This window comes from Xenopus laevis, chromosome 5L, assembly GCF_017654675.1.
Source record: "Xenopus laevis strain J_2021 chromosome 5L, Xenopus_laevis_v10.1, whole genome shotgun sequence".
Classification (NCBI taxonomy): Eukaryota; Metazoa; Chordata; class Amphibia; order Anura; family Pipidae; genus Xenopus; species Xenopus laevis.
The window spans coordinates 92,051,203-92,074,298 of NC_054379.1; the positions used below are offsets into that span (position 1 = coordinate 92,051,203).

At 37.2% G+C, this 23,096-nt stretch overlaps 1 protein-coding gene across 1 annotated transcript in view; it reads left to right on the top strand.

The window, feature by feature from the left end:
* LOC108716174 (E3 ubiquitin-protein ligase E3D-like) overlaps window positions 1–22,830 on the top strand; it is a 60,712-nt gene extending 37,882 nt beyond the window's left edge. Inside the window, exon 7 of the mRNA XM_041563758.1 lies at window positions 22,651–22,830. Within this exon, the coding sequence (XP_041419692.1) occupies window positions 22,651–22,830 (180 nt within the window). The remainder of the gene's footprint in view (window positions 1–22,650) is intronic.
* The last annotated feature ends 266 nt before the right edge of the window (window positions 22,831–23,096 follow it).

Consider the following 23,096-nt stretch of genomic DNA (forward strand, 5'->3'; position numbering starts at 1 on the left):
GTTAAATTCATGGATGGGAGTTAGGTAAGCTTTGTTTTAATAAAAAACAATTAGGTAAATTAGAGTTTTAGGAAATACTCCCCATTAATTGTGTCTCTTCGTACCCCTAAGTTCATAGTAATAAGAGAATTTAAAGGGGAACTCCACAAAAACATAACTTAAACTTTTGGAAAAGTATGCATAAATTCAAGCAACTTTGCAATATACATCAATTAAAAAATATGCAGACTTTTCATGATTTTTAATGGTTTCTGAAAGTACCCTAAGCCTAGCTCCTGCTCTTCTGCTGATCTTTCTGACTACTTTGCTGAACTGGCTGACTACTGTTACTTTGTATCAACAGCCATCTGTCCTTAGCCTGCATCCTCCAAACCCCACAATTCCATACACATGTGATTTCAATAAGGAACTGAACATCACAGTGCAATGCATTGTGGGTTATGTAGCTCCTATATGATGTCTGTAAGTTGTGGAGAAGTTGTTACAATTTGTAACATCAGTGTTTTAGTCCCTCCTTCCCTGCCAGGATTTCAAATGATGCAGAAAGAGAAGAACTGTTAACCAGCTGGATTGTAGCATAGAAAATGGCATTTATTCATACTTTTTGAAGAAACAGGTAACTGTGGTGAGTATATTAGGGGTTTCTGTGTTATATGAGCCTCTTTATCAAATTTTGGTTTGGAAGCCGGAGTTCCCCTTTAAAAATAGGTCTAGGCCAAATAAACAAAAAATGTTTTTAAGGTAACCATGCATTTAGATCCTCACTTCCTCACTCTACTTTTTGACTGTCTGGCCTTTTGATATTAATTAATTAAAGGAGAACTAAAGTTTAACTAAGAAGTAGACTAGATTTTGTAGCATAATCTTTACCTTTAGCAGTGAAGATCTGTGTCTCCAAAAATGCCTTTAGTAGCTGCCTATCTTCTTTTCTGCTGATTTACTGCACATGCTCTGTGCTACTGTCGGTTATTGCGCTTAGGGACCAGCTCACAATTTAATTTACATATAGATTATAAAATCCACAATGCAAGGTTGATCAGTATCACATTTTCATTACATTGCAGCCCAGAAAATATCACAATTTATACCAAAGTTTAATGATAAATCCTGTAACATCAGCTTTTGTGACACGTGAACCTTATTTTCTGCTTGATAATTTGCACTGAGAATATGTAAATTGAGCAGGTAGAGGTGGCTGTCCAGGTGAAAACTACCTGTCTGTATTTCCAAATTAGGAAATCCGGACAGGGCTTTAAAGTGAAGGGCACTGTGATCAGCCAATCGGTGATGGTCACGTCATCTTGCCTGCCCCCGGCATCATCAGGCCGGCCCCTGAAACCGCCCCCTGTCCGGTCTGCCACTTGGCAAAAGGTGCCAACCCTAGGTGTTTGGGTGAATCAGGAAGGGATTTGGGACAGAGCACGAAGAGATTTCTAGGCGCATCGGAGGCCTGTTAGGGTTGGAGGATTAGTCAGTACAAATTTACCAGCTAGTACGTTCATAATTTCATAATACTGGCCCTGGCTGGTATTTTATCAGCTAGGTTTCTTTGATCTTTCAATGCTGTTTGTTGCCAGACTACTTTCAGAACAGGATGGATAAAAGATGAAACCAGCAATGTAAAATCTATATCCTTATCATTCAGGTAAATGAAGGTCAGCCCTGCAGATTTACCATCTACACAGTTAAGCAGTTCTCTACTCATGAGTAATCTAGCTGAAACTTGCTCACAATGTGTGCACCTGCTTTTTTATGGGGAGGAAAATGAGGATTTTCTTAGGAAATAAAGGTTGAGAAAGAGATGTTATAGCAAAAAGAGAAAAAAAAATGAGACAGAAGTGGAAGATTCTGGTACACCAGTGTGCAATGTGCAATGTGCAATTTGGTGAACCATTTGGAATAAAATACACACTTTGTGGTGAAACACTTCTATGATAACATTAGTATTTAGACTTAACTGGGCATATTACGTGTGGCTGAGCAGTTACAGGATAAAGGAAAAAGGCATTTTGAACTCTGATATTTGGGGTTTTGTTCTGGCCTTTCTTCCAAAGTCTGCTGAATATTTTATCTGCTCAGGCTTTAAAAGGGTCTTAGAAAAGACAACATTTTATTTTTAGCTTGTAAAGTGGGATGTGCTTTTCCAAATCAATAGGTGGCTTTGATGAAGAAATTTCATTATAATTTATTTATGCTAAGGTTCAGCGCATTATTATACCTGTACACAAAGCTGAACAATAGTATTGCCTAATAAAATCTCCCTGTATTTGTTGTTATGATCTTACTTGATTATTTACAAAGCTGTATACAAAATAATTGTTTTGTATTGCTATCTGTAAGTACAAATAATTACACATGTGTACAGCACAGGGGATGTGCTTCATGTGCACACACCCAAGTCAAAGGAAATCTCTACAAGCCGATTCCATAAATTGAAATTAAGGTTGTAAATCCAAGGACAAAGGGGGGGGGGGTGGTATAGTGGATTGAAATAAGGAGGATTATGTCAATAAAGTAATGTGTCAGCCAACACTGTAAATTGGATGAATACCCCACAGAAAAGTAAAAGACTGAAATTAAATATTTTTTGGGTAAAGCATGCCTATGTGGTACTATTACACCTGAAATTGAGGGTCTTCTGTTAAAAAAAAACCAAGGGTCCCTGTGTTTTATCCATTACAGAAAATTCATTAAACATTAAAAAATCCCCCGGGAAGACCCATTGTGTCAGGGATAGCTTCATTGTTACAACCATTGGCAGTTCATGTGAAGACATTTTTGCAAGAAATGTTACCAGTGCTTGACAGGTGTCTTAAGCATACTACACAGTTTACATTTACTTAAGAACATTGCTGTTATGACACAATCTCCAGTACTGTGCACTACTGATGTTCACCTCCATAAGACATGATGAAGGTATTGAATGCTGTAGGGAATACCTAATGAGGCATGAGGTCAATTTCTTATGTGAGTGTTCAGATTTTATTTGAAAAAGAAACTACTTTCGTTTTGTCTCTGACTTTTATCTACAGGTACGAGGTACCAGTATGGGGGCGAATATGGCACATGCATATGCAAACATCTTTATGTGCCAATTTGAACATAAACACATTTTAAATCATCCAAAATATAAACAACATCTTGTGTTGTGGCACCAATATGTGGATCATATTTTTATGGTATGGACTGGTTCTACTGAGCTGTTGTCTGAATTTTTTGACTATTTGAATAATGTACACAATACCATACAATTTACATTGAGTATTTGTCTACAAATTGTTAATTACGTGGATGTACAGTTAACTTTTTCTGATGGTTGCTTTATAACTGATTTGAACAAAAAACCTACAGATAGAAACAAAGATAGTTTTCACCCAGCAGGGGTCACTAGAGAGCTTCCCAAAAACCAGTTCATAAGGGCAATAAGGGTCACTTCATCTGACAAAAAGCAAGCTGGTGAGTTGGTCCAAAAATTCTGCAACAGGGGTTACAACAAGGTAGAATTACAGTCCACCAAAAATGAGGTATTACAACTAAAAAGAGAAGAAACCCTATATCCCCCACCCCCCTTTAACCTACCCACTCTGCCCAACCTGTACTCCCCGATACGCCTTCCCTAATTATCCACAACCTTTCCCACAACTTCAATAAAAGTTATAAAAAACAAAATACACATGTTGAAAGACTCGTTATCACTTATCACAACCAAGGAGCCTATTTATCATGCTGTGTAAAATATTTGACAGCAATTAAATGTCAACAGGCACCTTCAAGTTGGAAAACAAAACCAAAGATCTGATGGATTGCTATGACTGAGCAACATCACCAGTGATGTATTTCTCCACTGTTTTACACAGCATGATAAATAGGTGCCTAAACGTATTAATAATCTTGTAATCCTTATACTTGTGGGGAATTTCTCAATTGTAAAATGGTTTCTATTAGTTGTGGGTTGGACTATTGTGGTTTCCTTGCAAACTGTGGCGAATCATGTATGTCGGTGAAAAAACCCCACATTTTTACTTGTAAGGGACTGATAAATGTATCCCCTTTTACTTTGCATTCCCCACAGATTGTGCCCAAAGGGGTAAGAAGTAATTCCCCATTTCCTGAGACACAGTATGACCCCTAGCTATGCCAAGGTTGACTATAGTATAAAAGCTGTATCACACATACTGTATGTTAAGGGTCCGTTTTTTTAAACCCCTTAAGCAGGCATGAAGGATGACTTGAAACCTAGACAAGGTCAGGTCTAGTAAGGATAGGCTAACTCACTTTCATAGGTCACGCTATCTGAGGCTCCACCAGGGAGTGTGAGTGGGATTATGATCCCGGGTACCAATTTCCCAGAAGTAGGGACTAAGTGTTAGAGTGTGTTCCACTTAGAGTAAAGGCTGAAAGCTGGGTGTACCTTAGTAGACACTGTATATGCAACCCCAATAATATGCTGGAGCATATTATTGGGGTAAGGTGCATAGTTATATAGGCTTACATACTTATTTTTGGAAGTTGAGATAGAAATCTATCTTTTATATAAGACAAACTTAATGAGTTCATATTAAAAAATATTTTACTTTCATCTCTGTAAAAGTATTTGTGCCAATGGGCCCCCTTAGGTGCCATAGCTCTGGTATGGCACAAAGGAGGAAGTGCTTCAGGTATGAACAGATAACACAGTTCGCAATCTGAGCAATGACAGCACACATTGTTAATGTTTGTTTTTTAGTGGTTACTGGTGATCTAATCCACCTGTTTATGGATTCACGCATAGGGGCAAATTTACTAAAGGGTGAAATGACTAACGCTGGCGAAAATTTGCCAGCGTGACATCATTTCGGATCTTTGACGATTTACTAACAGTCACTGGCTTAACTTCGCTAGTTGAAGGAGATAGACCCTAGTGGTACTTCGCTCCCTAACGCCAGGCGAATTTGCGCTCTGGCGAATGGACCTAACTACACAAATTCACTAAGATGCGTATTTTACTGAACGTTACCTCTTGTGCCAGACTTGCCTTCGCCACCTCAGACCAGGCGAAGTGCAATAGAGTTGATAGGAGTTCCTAAAAAAATAGTTGAAAATGTTTCTAAGTCCCAAAAAACGATGGCGTCTTTTTCTTTTTTCAGGGTGATAGGCTGCAAAAGAGCGTAATTTTTTTTGGGGTAACCTGCTTCCCCCCTACATTTCCTAACATATGGCACATAAACCATACACTGGGCTCGTGTATAGGGCAATATAACAGCTCTATTTTCTTTTATTAAGGTTTCCTGGGCTTGTGTAGTGTAATGTATTTGCTGCAACATATACAAATGGTTTTGTCTATGTTGCAATATTTTGAATAAAGAAATCTCCACTTGATGTGGCTCTGAAGGGAAGGAATTATTAAGGTTTATTATATGGTATGCCATTATGTGAATTTAACCAGAACAGTGGTTAAATAGTAATGGTCTTTTGCTTTTTTTATGTTCTATTTATTTATTTTATGTCCTGTTGGAGATGCACTCACAGTAGCCTTGAATGCTTCATTCTTATTTTAGTAGACCAAAAAATGATTATGGAACGATTGATGTTTCGTTAATTAGTCTAATATTGGGGATACCCCCTTAAAATTATCTTGTAGTATAACGTGTACAAATATATTTAGAATATTAGCATATAGTCTTTACAATAAATTGAACATCTCTACCATTTAATTTCAACAAAGATTACATCTTTACAGAGGTACTATCTGTTTGTTCTTAGGTTTTATTTTTTAAATGATAAAGAAATCCACTACAATGTGGTTACTACAGAAAAACCACCATTCTAATTTGGGCCTGTTCTTCATTTAGTTCAGCAATGGCATCAGTAGTTTCATTGACTATGGCATTTAAACAGTGGCTAATTGTCTTAATTATTCTGGGTGTGCCATACATAGGAAAGAAAGTTGACAGGAGAGTATCATATGTAGATAGGTCCCATACTTCGGGGACATTTGGGACTTCATGTTTGGTGCGGAAAGAGTGGGGTTGTGGTTTAGTTAGGTAAACTCTCAGGGCTGGGATAACTTGGCCAATTATTCATCTACCTTTAGCCTTTAGTGGGAGCGAAGCATAAGCTTTCATTCCACAGATAAGATAAAATTCACAAGGCATAAAGAATGAGATAGTCTTCTCTGAATAAGTTTGGTGCCTAATTGTGGAAAACTGAGTAGGCCATCTTCAATCTTAGAGCTTAACCTAAATGTACCATTTTATCGAGTAGTAGTATTGGCACTCTTTACCCAAGTTTTTTCTGATACACCAAAAGTGGTTTTATTCTCACTCGGGTCAGATCCAGGAAGTTTATTTTGAGAACCATAAGAATTAATGATCCGATTCTTATAATTACTTAAAGAGGATTCCCAAGGGCAAAGGTAGTATCCAACATCACCAACAAATGGACCTGTGCCATGGAAGGAAAAACATACACTTACATGGCCAACGTTTTGGGAAACTATGATAGGGAATGTTCCTCTTTTTACAATTCCTTTTTGGGGTTCACTTGAATTAACTTTGGGAAAAGTGATATTTTCCAAAATGGTGTAATTAACAAATAAGCCAACAAGATTTGGAGCACTGCCATGATTGGGAAATGGGGAGCAAATCCAGCAGTTAATAGCATTTACTGCCTCTGAAACTTTATGGTGTAGCTGTATAACCAAATTGTTTTCGAACATGGTTACTTTTGGGTAGAGCACAGTGCTGAAATACAGAATGAAAAATAGGGCAATCATGGTGAATTTTGGAAGGAGACAATAACTCTCAGAACAGCCACCTGTAAAGGAAAAATGATACCGTACACACTCTTACTACAATGTCTCACTAGGCAAATCACTAAAGCCAGTCAATGCACCACTTGATCAGATGGAGGTACTGATGATTTGCAGTGGGATGACTGCACCCAGTATGACTTGGCGTCCAATTTTACTGACATTGGTGATGTGAGTAACACTTGAAAAAGTCCTTTCCACCTTGGTTCCAGAGGGGATTTCCTGATATGGTTAAGGTAATAAACCCAGTCTCCTGGTTGTAGTCGATGAGGCTGTCGGTGGTATGGGCATCTGCTTTTACCACTGGGAAGGCTTCCGGCCAATTTGAGAACATATCAATGCATACCAAAACATATTTATATCTTTTGCAAAGTGGCATTTCTATGTAATCTATCTGAATGATTTGAAAGGGACCTTCTTTGTTGGGAAGGTGAACCATGGGGGTGGCAATGGGGCAGCCCACATTGTTTTCTTGACATATTTGGCAACAGTGGAGAATCCCGGGGCAAGCCAGAATTTACATATGGCTCTTTTCACCCCCCCCTTTTCCTAAGTGTGAAGCACTATGAGAAATTAAGGTCAGATGGGGAAGTAGTGATTTTGGGGCAACTAGTAAATTGCCACGGACATAAGGGCCTTCTGGGCTCTTTGTGCAACCTTGTCTAATCCAAACTGCAATTTCATTTGTAGGTGAATTTTGTTGTAAAGCGATTACTTGACCATTAGATAAGGCAGATAGATTAGACAACACAGATAGATGCAAGGATTACGGGTGGAGTGTAGGATTGAATCTAAAGGTCCCTGGTGGTCTAGCGGTTAGGGTTCGGTGCTCTCACCGCAGCAACCCTGGTTTGAATGCGAGTCATAGCTATATCACTTTCCAAAGATTTTTTTCTAGCCTCATTAAAAAGGTAAGATAAAAAAAAAGATAAGATCAACAAGGGCAAATCATGCATTTTTATGGAAGTGCAGGTTGGTATATGGAAAAGGCAAATATTGCTTTAAAATATAATATTGTGCTTAGTGTTCAGGATCTGAATATAGAAAGGCCACTGTAAAGATGTTTTCCTTTTATTAAATCAATCAAAAATAAAAAGATTACTTTGCATGTTATACCCACAGGGATTCCTTCATGGAAGCCAAAATGAAGAAAATTCTAATGCATGATTTTTAAAACCGGATCAAATGATCAGCTATTCATTTCAGCTTTAGACAAATACAGAAATCATCATCTTTCATTTGAACTAAAATCAATGTCTTTACCAAGTGAGATGTTCCTAGGTTGTCAAGATATATCATGTACAATAACGGTTCTGGATAAACACAGGACATAACAATCTTTCTTTAAATATGTCATATATAACATTGTGTTATGATATATGATGACTGAGGGCTTATGACTGCGGCAGGACAAAACTGCCAGGCAGGGGTTAGTAGATGGGCTTAGTTACGTAGTGTTGGGGGTTGGAGCTTAGTTATTTTGACTCAATAGCAGCTAGGGAGGTCATCCATTTTGGATAGAGCAAACAGAGTTCCACCTGCCCTCCCCTGGGTTAACCCTTTGTTCTTGTCACAATTGTGGCCGTGTTAGTGGGATACAGTTTAAGTCAACATGGAAAGGTGAGTATTTGAGGCTTGTGGTTAGAATAAAGTTTCAAGGATAATAGCCTGTTGGCACAGCTGAGCAGCCGTTCCCTGGCAATGGTGATAGTTTACAGTGTAAGGTTTACCAAGTCCCAAGTTGTCAGTGGGACATGGTTGTTTGTTTTCCTCTCTATGGGGCAAATTTACTAAATGGCAAATTGTCCGGTGCTAGTGAAAATTCGCCAAAACTATACTTTGCAGGGACATTGCCAATTTACTAACAGGCGTAGAGGACAATTCGCTAGAGAAAGAGCTCAGTACTAACGAAGTTTGGAGCCGTTTTGCCTGGCGAATTTTTGCTCAGGCAATCGATCATTACTTTGCAAATTCATCGAAGTGCGAATTTTCCACTACGTTACCCTTATTATAGCTGGCGAGTTTATGAGATAAAGCTACATCCTCCACGATCTTATGTAAGTGACATCATATCCTGTATGGCGAAAAGTCATAAAAAAGACAAAAAGCTGACGTTTTTTCACATTTTAAAGTGGGATTATCTTTAAAAGTTGTAACTGTTAAATATTTTTTCTAACCATTTGAGGGGCATGCCACATTTGTTTTAGGGTGGGCTCATGTCTAGGACAATAGAGGAGCTCTTTTGTCTTTATTTTGCTTCTTTGGACATTTTTAATAATAAGCGGCCACTTCAAGCAATTTCCCCAACGTCTCTAATAAAGACATATATATGACCTATATGTACCGGCCCTGTTCAAACTGACCTAAATGTAAGTGCATTAACAAAGTTTTTGATAGGTAGAAAATAACAATAGCGAAAGTTCACTATGAAATGCTGGTGCTGACAAATTTTCACTGGCAACACTTTGCCGGTGTTCTTCTGCCTAGACACAGTTTTGAATTTAGATGAATAAGCGTATGCGATGCAAATTGTGTGTGTGGCAGAGCCTACCCAGGAGAAAATTGCCCTTAAGTAAATTTCCACCTAAGAGCGTTGGTCTCTGGGAGGTGTTATGTTACATTGGTTGAAGCATGCAACCTGGTGTACCCACCATGCTGGATGACTGGTGCCCTGGTATGATGTTACGGTTATATTACCGTCAATATTTATTGTTATAACACTGTTACTGTTACTATGTACTTGTTATTTCTAGTTATGTTATGTATTGTTATGTATAATAAAGCTGTGCCGAAAAAAATTCCAACGTACGAGAAGGGGTAAGTTGTGTTTATTTCTAGGTAAGTTGTTGGGGAAATGTGGCAGTATTTGGTTCTGCCCACATCAGGTTGGCAGCACAATGGCAGTTTTACAATGTTTCTACCACACATGTGTCACTGTATACAGTGGCCATAGCTAATAATTTTGCAAAGTGAGTTCACTGATCTCCTGAAAATGTTATCCGACAATAATAGAAATCACCGGTAGGAAAACATACATGAACTTAATTTTTCCAAATTAGCCCGAAGTTGCCTCGTCTCAGTTCTCACTGTGAAAAATCCCTTCTGAATATTTAGGCGGAACCTCTTTTCTCCTAATTGTAATGGGTGACCTCGTGTCAGCTGGACCTACTGGTAAATAAAGCATTAGAGGGATTATTATATGATCCCCTTATATATTTATACATAGTTATCATATCACCCCTTAAGCGCCTCTTCTCCAGTGTAAACAACCCCAATTTGGCCAGTCTTTTAGCTAAGATTTTCCATATCTTTCACCAGCTTAGTTGCCCTTCTCTGGACCCTCTCTACAATAATGTCCTGTTTGAGCACTGGAAACCAAAACTGTACGGCATATTCTAGATGGGGTCCTCTATAAAGTGGAAGAATGACCCCCTCCTCCTGTGAATCTATGCCCCTTTTAATACAGCTCAAGACCTTATTTGCCCTTGATGCTGCTGACTGACATTGCTTGCTACAGTCAAGTTTATTATCTAGAAGGACTCCAAGGTCTTTTTCCATAATGGATTTTCCTAGTGCAGTCCCATTAAGGGTATAAGTGGCTTGGATATTTTTACATCCCAGGTGACCTTACATTTATCAACATTGAATATCATTTGGCACTTAGCTGCTCAGACTGTTAGTTTGTCAAGATCCTGTTGCAAGGATGCCACATCCTGGATGGAATTAATTGGGCTGGATAGTTTTGTGTCATCTGCAAACACTGATACATTACTTACAATACCCTCCCCCCTAAGTCATTAATGAACAAGTTAAATAAAAGTGGACCCAATTTTGTCTGACATGAACTATCCTTCATAAACCTATGCTGATTGTTGCTCATAATGCCATTCACTAGGACAACATTTTGAATGTAATCCTTTAACAAGCCTTCAGAAAATTTTTCCACCACAGTCAAGTTTACTGGCCTATAATTGTCAGGCTGAGATTGTAATCCCTTTTTAAATATTAGAATGCCATCATCTTTTCTCCAATCCATAGTTATCATACCAAATGAAAGTGAATCTGAGAAAATCAGAAATAGTGGGCGGTCTAAAACTGAACTAAGCTCTTAAAACCCGGGGGTGTATGCCATCAGGCCCTGGAGCCTTGTTTACATTAATTTTTATTAAAGCTTTATGAATCATATTCTGAGTCTGATTAGATTGAGCTGAGCCATCAGTGCAGCTATGAAGTGAGCCTGGTAACTCAGACTCATCTATTATTTACACTGAAGAAAAGAACTGATTTGGTACATTTGCCTTATATGTATTTGTTACAACCATACCGGTACCATTATTTAAAGGAGCAACACTCTCAACCCGCATCTTTTTACTATACGGGAAAATGTTTTTCGGGATAGTCTTAGCCTCTGCCACTATGCACTCTTCCTTTACTTTCTTTGCCTTCCAGATTGCTGTTTTACAACATTTACTAAAGTGTTTATATTCATTAAATACAGCTTCTGTCCCAACAGACTTGTAGTTTTTAAATGCCTTTCTCTTCTTTCCTATTAACTTCTTTACTTCTATATTATACTTCTATATTAAGCCACATAGGGTGATTCTTAGTGCTTTTACATTTACTCCTTAAGGGAATAAATTGAGACCAGTAGCGATTTAATATAATTTTAAATGACAACCATTTCTGTTCTGTTTTTTTTAGCTGAAAACATAATGCCCCAATCAATGCTCTGAAGGGCAGCCCTCAAAGCACTTAAATTAGCTTTTCTGAAATTTATGGTTTTTGTTGCCCCAGTGTATATTTGTTTTTTGCACCAGACATTATGGGGCAGATTTATCAAAGCTCGAGGTGAATTTTCAAATTCAGAAAATTTGTGCCATAAAAATGTCATGCAACAAGTTTATAAACTTGTTCCCAATCACTGATCTGGCAGTACTGGTGGTCCAGTCAATATCTGGGTAATTAAAATACCCCATTATCATTACTTATGATAAACTAGCAGCCTTTTCTATTTGCATCTGGAGCTTAGCCTCCTCCTCACTTACATTAGGGGGTCTATAGCATACTCCTACAATTAATTTGCTGGACTCTTTACAATTGGTAAATATCTCCACTCATAAGACTTCTGCCCCCTCATTTTCTAACATCACCTCCTCCTTTATATAAGCTTTTAACTCCTTTTTTTAACTCCAGACATAACCCTTCTCCTTTTCTATTGACTCTGTCCCTCCGAAACAAAATATAGACACTGATATTAACTGCCCATTCATTCATTCAGCCATGTTTCGGCCACACCAATCACATCATATTTTCCCTCCAGCACCAGCACCAGCACCTCCAACTCTTCAATTTTACCAGTCAAACTCCTTGCATTTGCAAACATACATTTAATACTGGTACCATATTGAACATATGACGTGGTCCTGACCCCAGGAAAAGGCTAGCAAGCTTGTAAGTGGGTGACATGTGAATTGTTAAGTAAGGGTTAAGGTATAATTAACTTGGCCACTAGGTGACAATGTGTCCTATGTAAACTGTGAAGTATAAATTTGTTGGTAGTGAAAAGTGAATAAATGTGGTGGACATTTTGGCAGTGATAGAGCAAGGGACAGCAGTCTATGTCAGGGAAAGGTGAGGAAGAAGAATTGTGCCACAAATTATCTGTCAAGAAGAAGTCACCACAATATACCTCAACTGTATATGAGAATGTTTTCCCTCATGTTCCAAGGTCACAAGCTTGTGAGCAAAACCTCCAGTTAAAACGAAAATTAACGCTTAGGGGCAAATTTACTTAAAGGGATACTGTCATGGGAAAAAATAATTTTTCAAAATGAATCAGTTAATAGTGCTGCTCCAGCAGAATTCTGCACTGAAATCCATTTCTCAAAAGAGCAAACAGATTTTTTTATATTCAATTTTGAAATCTGACATGGGACTAGACATATTGTCAATTAACCCTCGATATTCGACTGTCGAAGTTAAATCCTTCGACTTCGAATATCGAAGTCAAAGGATTTAGCGCTATTTGTTTGATCGAACGAAAAATCGTTCGATCAAACGATTAAATTCTTCGAATCTTTCGATTCAAAGGATTTTAATCCATCGATCGAAGGATTTTTGTTCGACCAAAAAAAGATTGCTAAGCCTATGTGGACCTTCCCCATAGGCTAACATTGACTTCGGTAGATTTTAGGTGGCGAACTAGGGTGTTGAAGTTTTTTCTTATAGAGACAGTACTTTGACTATCGAATGGTCGAATAGTCGAGCGATTTTTAGTTTCGAATCGTTCGATTCGATGTCGTAGTCGAAGGTCGAAGTAGCCCATTCGATGGTCGAAGTTTTTTTTCTTCTATTCCTTCAGTCGAACTAAGTAAATGGGCCCCTTAGAGTTGCTTATCACAGGGAAGGATGATTCTTAAAACATAAAAAGGGCACAAAAACAAGTTGATTTTTATTTTCATGATAGTGGGCTTTTAAAAAAATCCCCTTGTTAATTCTTGGGCTAAACAGTGCAAACAGATATTGAAACTAGTTGCAGTGTTCAATTTCCTGGTTCTTGTGAATTAGCTCAGATTAACAGTGCACAGATAAATCCCCTGTAAAATGGACTTGCTGATCTGTAAACTGCAACAAACTAGGTACGGGAAGGGGTGCTAAGAGAGCACTCTATACCCCCAGGGTTTTTAAATCACCCCACCCATAATTTAAGGGTAGTTCACCTTTAAGTTCACTTTCAGTATGTTATAAAATATCCTATTCTTATAGCTCTCTTCTTCTGCCTCTTTTAAGCTTTCAAATGACCCCTGCAGCCAAACTGTTGCTGTGTGAGGGTCATTGCTATACAGGTATCTGTTATCTAGAAAATATGAATTACGGGTCATCTCACATATACTTCATTTAATCAAATAATTCTACATTTTTAAGCAGATTTCCTTTTTCTCTGTAATAATAAAACACCTTGATTCCACCTAAGATATAGTTAATACTTATTGGAGGCAAAACAATCCTATTTTGTTTGTTTAACAAACAAAATTTACTACTTATCTTTCAATTGGTTTGTCACTTTCGGTGTCTGGTAATATATGGGTCAAGTACCATCAGCATTCTAAGTGTGTGCAAAATGTATATTATGACATGCATGACAGAAAATATTGATAGGCAGATGTAATTTGTAAATATACTTTGCTTTTATGGTCAAAATATTGTATATTTTAGTATGACTTTGCTTTTATAAATCTGGTAGCTTGATACTCCTCTTCCAGAGCAGATGCTAAAAATAAGATTATCTCCATTTTCTCAAATATATTTGCTGAAAGCTTTTAGCATAGCTGGTATGTCCCCAGTGGGAACTTGTTTTTTTTTAACTGAGGTCTAAGATTTTGACTGATGGTATAAATATGGTATTAGATTCAGGCTAAATGTAACACTGATGGCAGGGTAACATAGCTTTGAAGGGTTAATACATTCAACCCTCTCTTTTTATAGATGCCAATGTATCTTCCAGGTACTAAATTGATATATTTAATACTGTGAGTACTAGATAATAAAATACATATTTAGGCATAGACACTTACAAAATGTTAATTTCATGTCCTTTCTCTTGGTAATAAACCTACCATGGTCACCTTCACTACTAGGAAGCAATAATCACTGTAAGTTCCTTCATAATCTACTTAGTATATTGAAATTAGATTAAAGGGAAAAATAAAATGCTAACTTTCCTCAGTACCCTATTCATTCCAGTAGCCAATTTCTGAAAATAATGCAGATAAAAGATAAATTAACGTCTATAAAGATAATAATAATGTTATAATATCTATATAATATAAATATAGTTTTCTGTAAATGATTACGTTATTAAACAGGTAATAGTTTTATTTTTGGAATGCACAGGCTGGAAACAAAGTAAAATATGGACTGATGTGCTGCTATTTGTTGCCGCTTAACCCATAGACACAGAGCTTATGGTTGTTGTGCTTTTTATTCTGTTTGGGTAGTGAAATTCTATATACTTTGGAAAATTTGCGATGTTATCATTAACTGTTCAGGCATCGCATTTGTTTCTCAAAATGTGTCTTGACACCAATACTGCAATTTTTGTGTTTGCCAACATCACAAAATTGTTCAGTGTTAGAAATACTTTAAAGTGACACCTAATCTCTGTTATATTTTGTTAGCCTCATTTGGCTTTGCTTTGTTGGCTAGTACACAGCTTTTCCGCAACTACTCTGGTTTTAGGATGATATATGGGACTATTAGCTGGAGAATTTTAGAACATTTCCATTTGATTGCTGCAGTTATTACTGAAATGTCAGATGTTCCATTTTAATGTTGTCTATTGACTTTTAAGGTCGTAGAGTTTGAATTATAGTTCTTTGAGTCTTAATATTTAAAGGAAAAAAATGAAACATGGTACCTTTTAGTCAATCACTTTTTCAGCAAATGGAAAACATGTTATATAAATGATGGCTAATTTATGTTTGTATGTATAATCTTATGTACACAGAGCTTACAAGCAGTGCTTTAAAGGAAAAGTTCAGTGTAAAAATAAAAACTGGGTAAATAGATAGGCTGTGCAAAATGAAAAATGTTTCCAATATGGTTAGTTAGCCAAAAATGTCATCTATAAAGGCTGGAGTAAGTTGATGTCTAACATAAAAGAACACGTCTGTGACTCTGAGTTAGTCAGTGACTTAAAGGAGGGCTGCATGGGACATAATTGTTCAGTGAATTTGCACTGATTGGTTACTGACTGGTAACCAATAAGTGGAAACCAAGAGAGCTGCAAAGCAGGAAGTATTGTCCTGTTCTGTTATCTCCAGCCTTTATATATTATATGGCTAACTAACTATATTAGAAACATTCTTTATATTGCACCCAGTTTTTATTTTTACACTAAACAATTTCTTTAAGTGCAATCAATTTTCAGACATTTGGTGAAGAGGACTCTATCACTGTCAGACAGAAATCAATCTTTTTTTCTGTCGAGAACCCGATTTTTATTGTTACAAGTTATCAAGTTCCCTTCTGTCTGTTGTTGAGCAGATTTAAGAGCATAATAAGATACCAAAGTAAGTTTCATATCATCTAGAGTCCAACTAGGTCTTTATAAATATCTAATATCTGCTCTCGTAGTCCTGCCCACAAAACAATTATAACCCTTTTAATTTTACTTTTAAGATTTGCCTTATAGATTGTGTCTCCTGGAGATAAAGTACACTGATAAAAAGTGAGTTATAAAAGCTTAACTTTTTAGGTTTAGAAGGGGATTTAAGCTCTGCACATTGTGAGATAATGTTTTCAAACCCAATTGTAGTTATACATGAGACTATATTTATAGCAGACAATAAAGTGAGGCCCTGGAAGTCAATGAAAGGAGAGTCTAGTAAGCATTAAAACAAGTAAAATATATGCCATAACCATAATTACAAGACACAGTAATAATATAAAGCATCGTTTTAAAACAAGTACGTTAAATAGTGAGCTTCATCTGGAGATCTTCAAAACTCTCAAGGGATGGAGGTGGAAAACTCATTAGTTAACAGTGATCCAAAATACAAAGAGTATAACTAAGTTTACTTAATGGTGAAATGTCTACCAATGCAACCAAGATAATGTATCTAGTTGCCAGAGATACTTATATCAACAATCAGGAAAGATTGCTTATAAGCAGCAGTACAGAAGGAGAAAATCAGTGATGGAATCAACAAGTAGTCAAACTTTTACACCACTCCTGCCCACCAGAGCCTACAACATAAAGCCTGGAATTGGAGAAGAGTGGGTGTCATAACCCACCATCACCCTTAAAGGAACAGGTAGCCAGCATACAGATGACTAGACACAATACGCATCAGAATGCATGGTGCACACTATCTGTGGTTTCCTATTCATATTAAATACTGTATTATAAAGGTGGAAATCCTTAAATATGCCCTTAAATTGTAGTACATTTCAGACTGACAAAAAAGATTTGCTTCTAAGATCATTACGTATTCATTGTAGGAATTTGATAACATACAATTAGTGATCGGTGAATTTATTCGCCAGGCACGAACTCACAGCGAATTTCTGCGTTTTACCGTCCACTAATAAATTTGGGAATTTGACGGCATCAAAATTCAGCTAAGCAAAACGGGACAAATTCGCCCATAACTACGTACAATGCTTCTCACAGCAAATCTTACTAGTGCCTTTGTTATTCACACTTGGTAGAAATGGTCTCTCCCTGCTCATATAATTTGGGCTGATCAATGTTGAAATCATGCTTTTTGGAAACCCTTTATCTTCTTCAACAATTTTTTAATTGGGGTTCCCAAGGAATTATTACTATATGGCTCATATGGCAAACTACTGGGAGCAGTAGCTCACTGATGTCTACTCTTGATATAACAAATTATGATTGAATTATAAAGCGCTCATATGAAATTTCTGAATAAACCCCTTGAAACCATTACGTTATTGTTATATTAATGATTTTTTTGTATGCACTGCAGGTAACCAATATTCCAGTTGTGCACATTTATGATGATGATGATGTCCTTTATAATTACAATGTGAACTTTTTATGTTACAAATATTTATATTTTCCTAGTATTTTTATCTTGAAAATAGGAATAAATACCCCACTCATAATTACCCCTCCATTGTTATTTAAATTATGTTAAGGCATGTGCAGCTTATCTGACTTTAGTTCCAGTAGTCTTTCCAGTCAATATATGGGAACAGTAGTCACTTACACAAAAGTAGATTGTGTTGTGGGCGCTGGCCTCAACATTTGTGTTCCCTTAGAGGTAAAATTGCCAATAACTGAACTGAATGTTTTATGAATTTGACAGGGATATGCAGGCTACAGCTTCCAGCTGACAAGTATTGATAGTTTTAGGGGCCTTTTTATTAAAACTCGTTTTTTTCTGGTCAAGTTTTTAAAGGGGAAAATTTAAATTTTTAGGTTTATTATACCCCAAGGCTGCTAAAAATTCAAATATGAAAATACTCCAGCTAAAACCTGTCAAGGTCATGTAGAAGTCAATGGCAGATGTCCCTTTTACAATGTGAAGATGTCGTGATCTGCACTGGCTTTCATACAGTAATCTGTAAAAGTCTAAAAGAAGGTTTTCAAAAAGTCATACGATTTGGGCATCAAACTCTAAAAATTCATACGATTGGAATTGTTGCATGATGTTGTCAAGACTTTTCCCACACTGACTTTTTTGAGCTGATTTTTGAGTTAAATTTGTGGATGGGATTTAGGTCGACTTTGTTTTAATAAAAAAAATTGGATAAATTTGAGTTTTAGTAAATACCCTCCTTAATATCATAGGTGCCTGCACTCCTCAATCTGTTACTGATCTATAAACATTAGCATGTTGATTTCATTGCATCATATTGATTTTATTATTAAGTCTAAAAGGTGCATAAGTTGTATCAAAGATGATATTTTTTTAAGAGTGGTTATTTTTGATATAGGTATTGGAAGCCGTCTAAATCCCCAAATCAGATCCAAAATGTAGTGCATCCATCATCCTCTATAACAGCATCATTATTACCTTACATAATTATCCTGTGCCCTTTTGTTTATTGGTTCAAATATTTATTTCTTTAGCAGTATAAGTAATAACTGTAACCAAAATGTCAGCATTCTTATGTATGAATTGATTTCCAATGTTAAAATGAATAATTGTATGGATTTCCAAAATAGGGAAGAGCTGCACAGAGCTGCACAGAAGTTGATGCTTTCTGCTCTGAACCAACGCTGTTATGTATTCATATAGAAATTTGCTTGAAAAACTGTTTCTGTCAGTTTGGGAACATAACAGGAATCAGTGACTGTGTGTTCTTGTGCTGAGCTAGCAGAATCTCTTCATGCCCAGAGGAGAACAGAAACAGATAGTCATGGGTGAGCAGGGCTCATTTTTGCTTCCTTTCCCAGAGTGCTGTCATTAAATATTTCATTTTCCATTAAATCCCAACATAGAAACAAGTTGGGTGAACTGGAACAATATGTGAAGATTGTTTTCTTTGGTTGCTTAACCCTTACATTACATAAGCTTCTATGAAAGAAAGGAAAGATTATTTATCATATATAAATGTACATAATCTTACTGACTTAAATGCAGTAAATTCATACAGGTATAGGATCCGTTATCTGGAAACCCATTATCCAGAAAGCTCTGACCTATGGGAAGGCCATCTCCCATAGACTCCATTTTATCCAAACAATTCTCATTTTTACAAATTTCCTTTTCTCTGTAATAATAAAACGACACCTTGTACTTGAATCCAAGCCTATTGTTTAACTGATTTTTTTGTAGACTTAAGGTATGAAGACCCATATTACAGAAAGATCCATTATCCATTATCTGAGCATTCTGTATTATGCTTTCGACCTGGGGTTTTTCAGATAAGGGGTTTTCCATCATTTCAATAACCATAACCTGTGTACTAAAAAACATTTTAAAGCTTAAATAAACCCATTTGGATTTTTGAGCCATCAATATGGATACATGCAGTATAGTTAGGATTAAGTATGATGCACTGTTTTATTATCACAGAGAGATTATTTCTTAAAATGGACTCTGTGCGAGATGGCCTTTCTGTAATTGGAGATATCTAAATGTTGGTTTTCCGAATGTTGGTTTTCCGAATAAGAGATCAAATACCTAATATGTTATTGCAACGCTAATCTGACTAGGCAGACCAAAAAGTGGTTAATGTCCAGCTAGTTGTTAGAGCATGGGTTACATGCGACTTAAAACACTTCAGGCTAGGGCCTTCGCTACATGGAAGATTTCCCAGGTGCAGTAGTTTAACTATAACTCTCACGCTACTTTGCTACACCAAATAGAAATAATGGGCGCCAGGGGATTCTTGTGATAAACCAAACGAATAACTGTTTATTTGTACAAGACAAATGAGCCGAGTGTTTACTTACAGAGGTACAAGGCATACAGGTTACAGCATAAAGCAGAGACAGTTACTCCCATCAGGCAAGGTAGTAAGGTACAGTGTCGGACTGGTCCACAGGGATACCAGGAAAACTCCTGGTGGGCCCAGGTGTCAGTGGGCCCTCCTGCTTGAAAACATTTGGCATATTTCATGGCAATTACCTATTTGTATGAGAACAGAGACTAAATAGATTGAATAATAGATTATATCATGTAAAGAAAAGAGACTAGCAGAATAGAGGTTGCGTGAGGAGAGCAATTATACTAGTACTGAGAGTGGGCTCCTGATCTAAGGTCTTTTTGTGGGCCCCTGGTCTAGGGTTTTTGGGTGGGTCCCTGGTGTCCCAGTCCGACACTGGTCAGTTAGTACATCCATTTTCTTCTGCAATATACCTCAGAGTGGTACGGCTCCCACCCTGTGGAGTGGTCGGGACTCGGGAGAACACCTTTCTAATCCTAACACCCTATCCACTGTGGCCCCTTCACTCCAGTCAATTCAAACGCCTTGGAAGCTACTCCCTACAACAATCCTCGATGTAGCTCCATCTGCTCTTACTACCTGTCCTCTCTACCTTACTCTCTTAGAGAGTCTATGATAGAACTAACCCTGTTTAGCTAACCTCATTCACGGCGTTCCCTGCTCCCCAACTTAGACACTAGAAGACCCAGTCCCTCTAGGGCACATGGCTTTCTGGGCCTTGCTGTACCCAGGCTTTCCTGGGCACACCCAGCTGGATCAGCATCAGCAAGAGGAAGATCCACCCCTTGTCACTCACTATACCAGAGTGTGACAGGACGTGGTCACAGCGCCTCCTGGCCCATAGCATTGTTTTGTGTCATTGAAAAATGTCCATAACTTTAAAAATTACAAAATAAATGTTTAGAAGCAGTGCAGGTTAATATAAAATATACTTTTTCATCTTCATTCAGTAGCATAGTTTTCTGTAAGAGCACATAAAGGGGTTGTTCAGCTTTAAATTAGCTGTTATTAATGTAGAGAGTGACATTCTGAGACAAGTTGCAATCGGTTTTCATTTTTTATTGTTTGTGGTTTTTGAGTTATTTAGCTTTTTATTCAGCAGCTCTCCAGTTTGCTATTTCAGCAGTCTGGTTGCTTGGGTCAAAATTACCATAGCAACCATGCATTGATATGAATAAGAGACCGGAATATGAATAGAGAGGCCTGAATAGAAAGGTGAGGATTAAAAAGTAGCAATAACAATACATTTGTAGCCTTACAGAGCATTTGTTTTTTTGATGGGGTCAGTGACCCCAATTTGAAAGCTGGAAAGAGTCAGCAGAAGAGGACAAATAATTAAAAAATGATGAAAAATAAATAAGGAAGGCTAATTGAAAAGTTGCATATAATTCGCCATTCTATAATGTACTAAAAGTTAACGTAAAGGTGAACCACCCCTTTAATGTTAGATAAATTCAATGCTTACAGCTAGCTCACACTCAGCTCCCAGTATGTCATTTTTTTTTTACCCCACAGATCATCTCTCTTAGCAGGACCAGCCCTCGCATCAGCTATATTTGCTGCAGTTACAAAACTTTTTAAGCCCCCCAAAATAACACCAGTGTCTGGTTAAAAAAATACATTTAAAATACAAAGTTTAACTCTTACATTGCATAATTAAAAAAAAAATATTAGTAATTTGATTTAAAATTACATTTCTCTGTGAAATTATACTAAATTATACTAAATTTATTTCTGCTTGTATACATAAGCATGCATGACAATAAGGCATTTGGAATTTGAAAGCACATAAGGGGCAGATTTATCAAGGGTCGAATTAAAAAAAAGACCAACCAAAATGTATTGAATAAAAAATCAAAGTTTTTTTTTTCCGGTGAATAGGCCGTTTTCGCTTGAATCCGAATTGTACGAATCGAAGTAACATCGTATTCGATTCAATGTTTTTCTAAAAAAAAAATTTTTCAAAGTCCACCAATTGACTCCAAATGGGTTCTAGGAGGTGCCCCATAGGCTAAAACAGCAATTTGGCAGGTTTTAGATGGTGAATGGTCGAAGTCAATTTTTTAAAGACAGTACGTGATAATTTTGGCTATTCTAATTTTCGGGTTTTTTTCAAATTCAAATCCAATTTAGACTATTCCCTAGTCGAAGTACACAAAAAATAGCTTGTAATTCAAATTTTTTTATTAGAATTTTCACTTCGATCCTTGATAAATCTGCCCCTTAGGCAGGCTTTTTTATAGCTGCAGAATCTGCCACTAAGAGTCAATGAGATCTCCGCCATTCCCTAACTGAATGATAAATAATTTAGCAGGCGGGAGGTAGAAATGCATATGTGCCTCACCCCTACTGTCCCTCACCAATACAGCACTAAGACAATCAGCATTATAGTTGTAGAGGAAGCTGAAACTAAGCACAGAGCCCTATTTTGGCTTGGAAAGTCAATTACCAACTAGATGGGCCTTCTCTAAGAGGATGGAGCACCTGATGGTGTTGTTGAACTACACCTCTATGCTGCCAAAGATGTAAAATAAAAGAAAATGGATGCAAAACAGTAACAGAACAGGCTTTATTCAATATAGAGCGCCACAGGGTTATGAATACTCACAGCACATGAGGTACAGTAGATGAATAATGCCAGGTACAATCACAGGTGTAGCATATACAGACAGAATGGCACCACTGAAGAAATAGCAGGGGGAGTTGAAATTATTCACCTTCCAGGTTGTCAGTACCTCATATGATCTGATCCCTACAATAGACGTGGAACAGGGATAGAACACTAACCTTGTCAGTATTGCAGTTCCTTCACTACAGGCCAGCAGAGCTACTCCCTTCTATCCTCCTTGATGGAGCTTAAAGCTACTCTTGCTAGCTAATGCTCACTGACTAACTCTCCTATAGAGTGCTATAACAGTGGCTATCCTACACACTAGCTATTGTTCCCCGACTTATCTAAAGGGGTTGTCACTTTAAGGCCTAACACTTCTGGAGCCTTGCTGACTCCAGGATCAGTGGAGGATCAACTGGTGCAGGCCAAAGAGGAAGGACATCCCCCTGCAAAGCACTATGTTAGCAGTGATACAGAAAATGGTCATGAACCTGAGGGCCAATGAACTGGGTATGTAAATAAGTTCAAATGGTTACATGGGGTCTAACCTAGCAACAAGGAAATGAGGCAATGCTAGGGCATGAAGCCAAAGGGGACATTAACCTATGAGACACATTAACTTATATAAGCTTAACCTATAGTTGGGCACTTTATGTTCAACTGTCATATGTTTTTTCCTAATAACTGTATTGGATCAATGTATTCTCATTCCTTAATTTGTTTAAAAGAACAGTTCAGTGTAAAAATAAAAACTAGGGACTGGTGACTGGA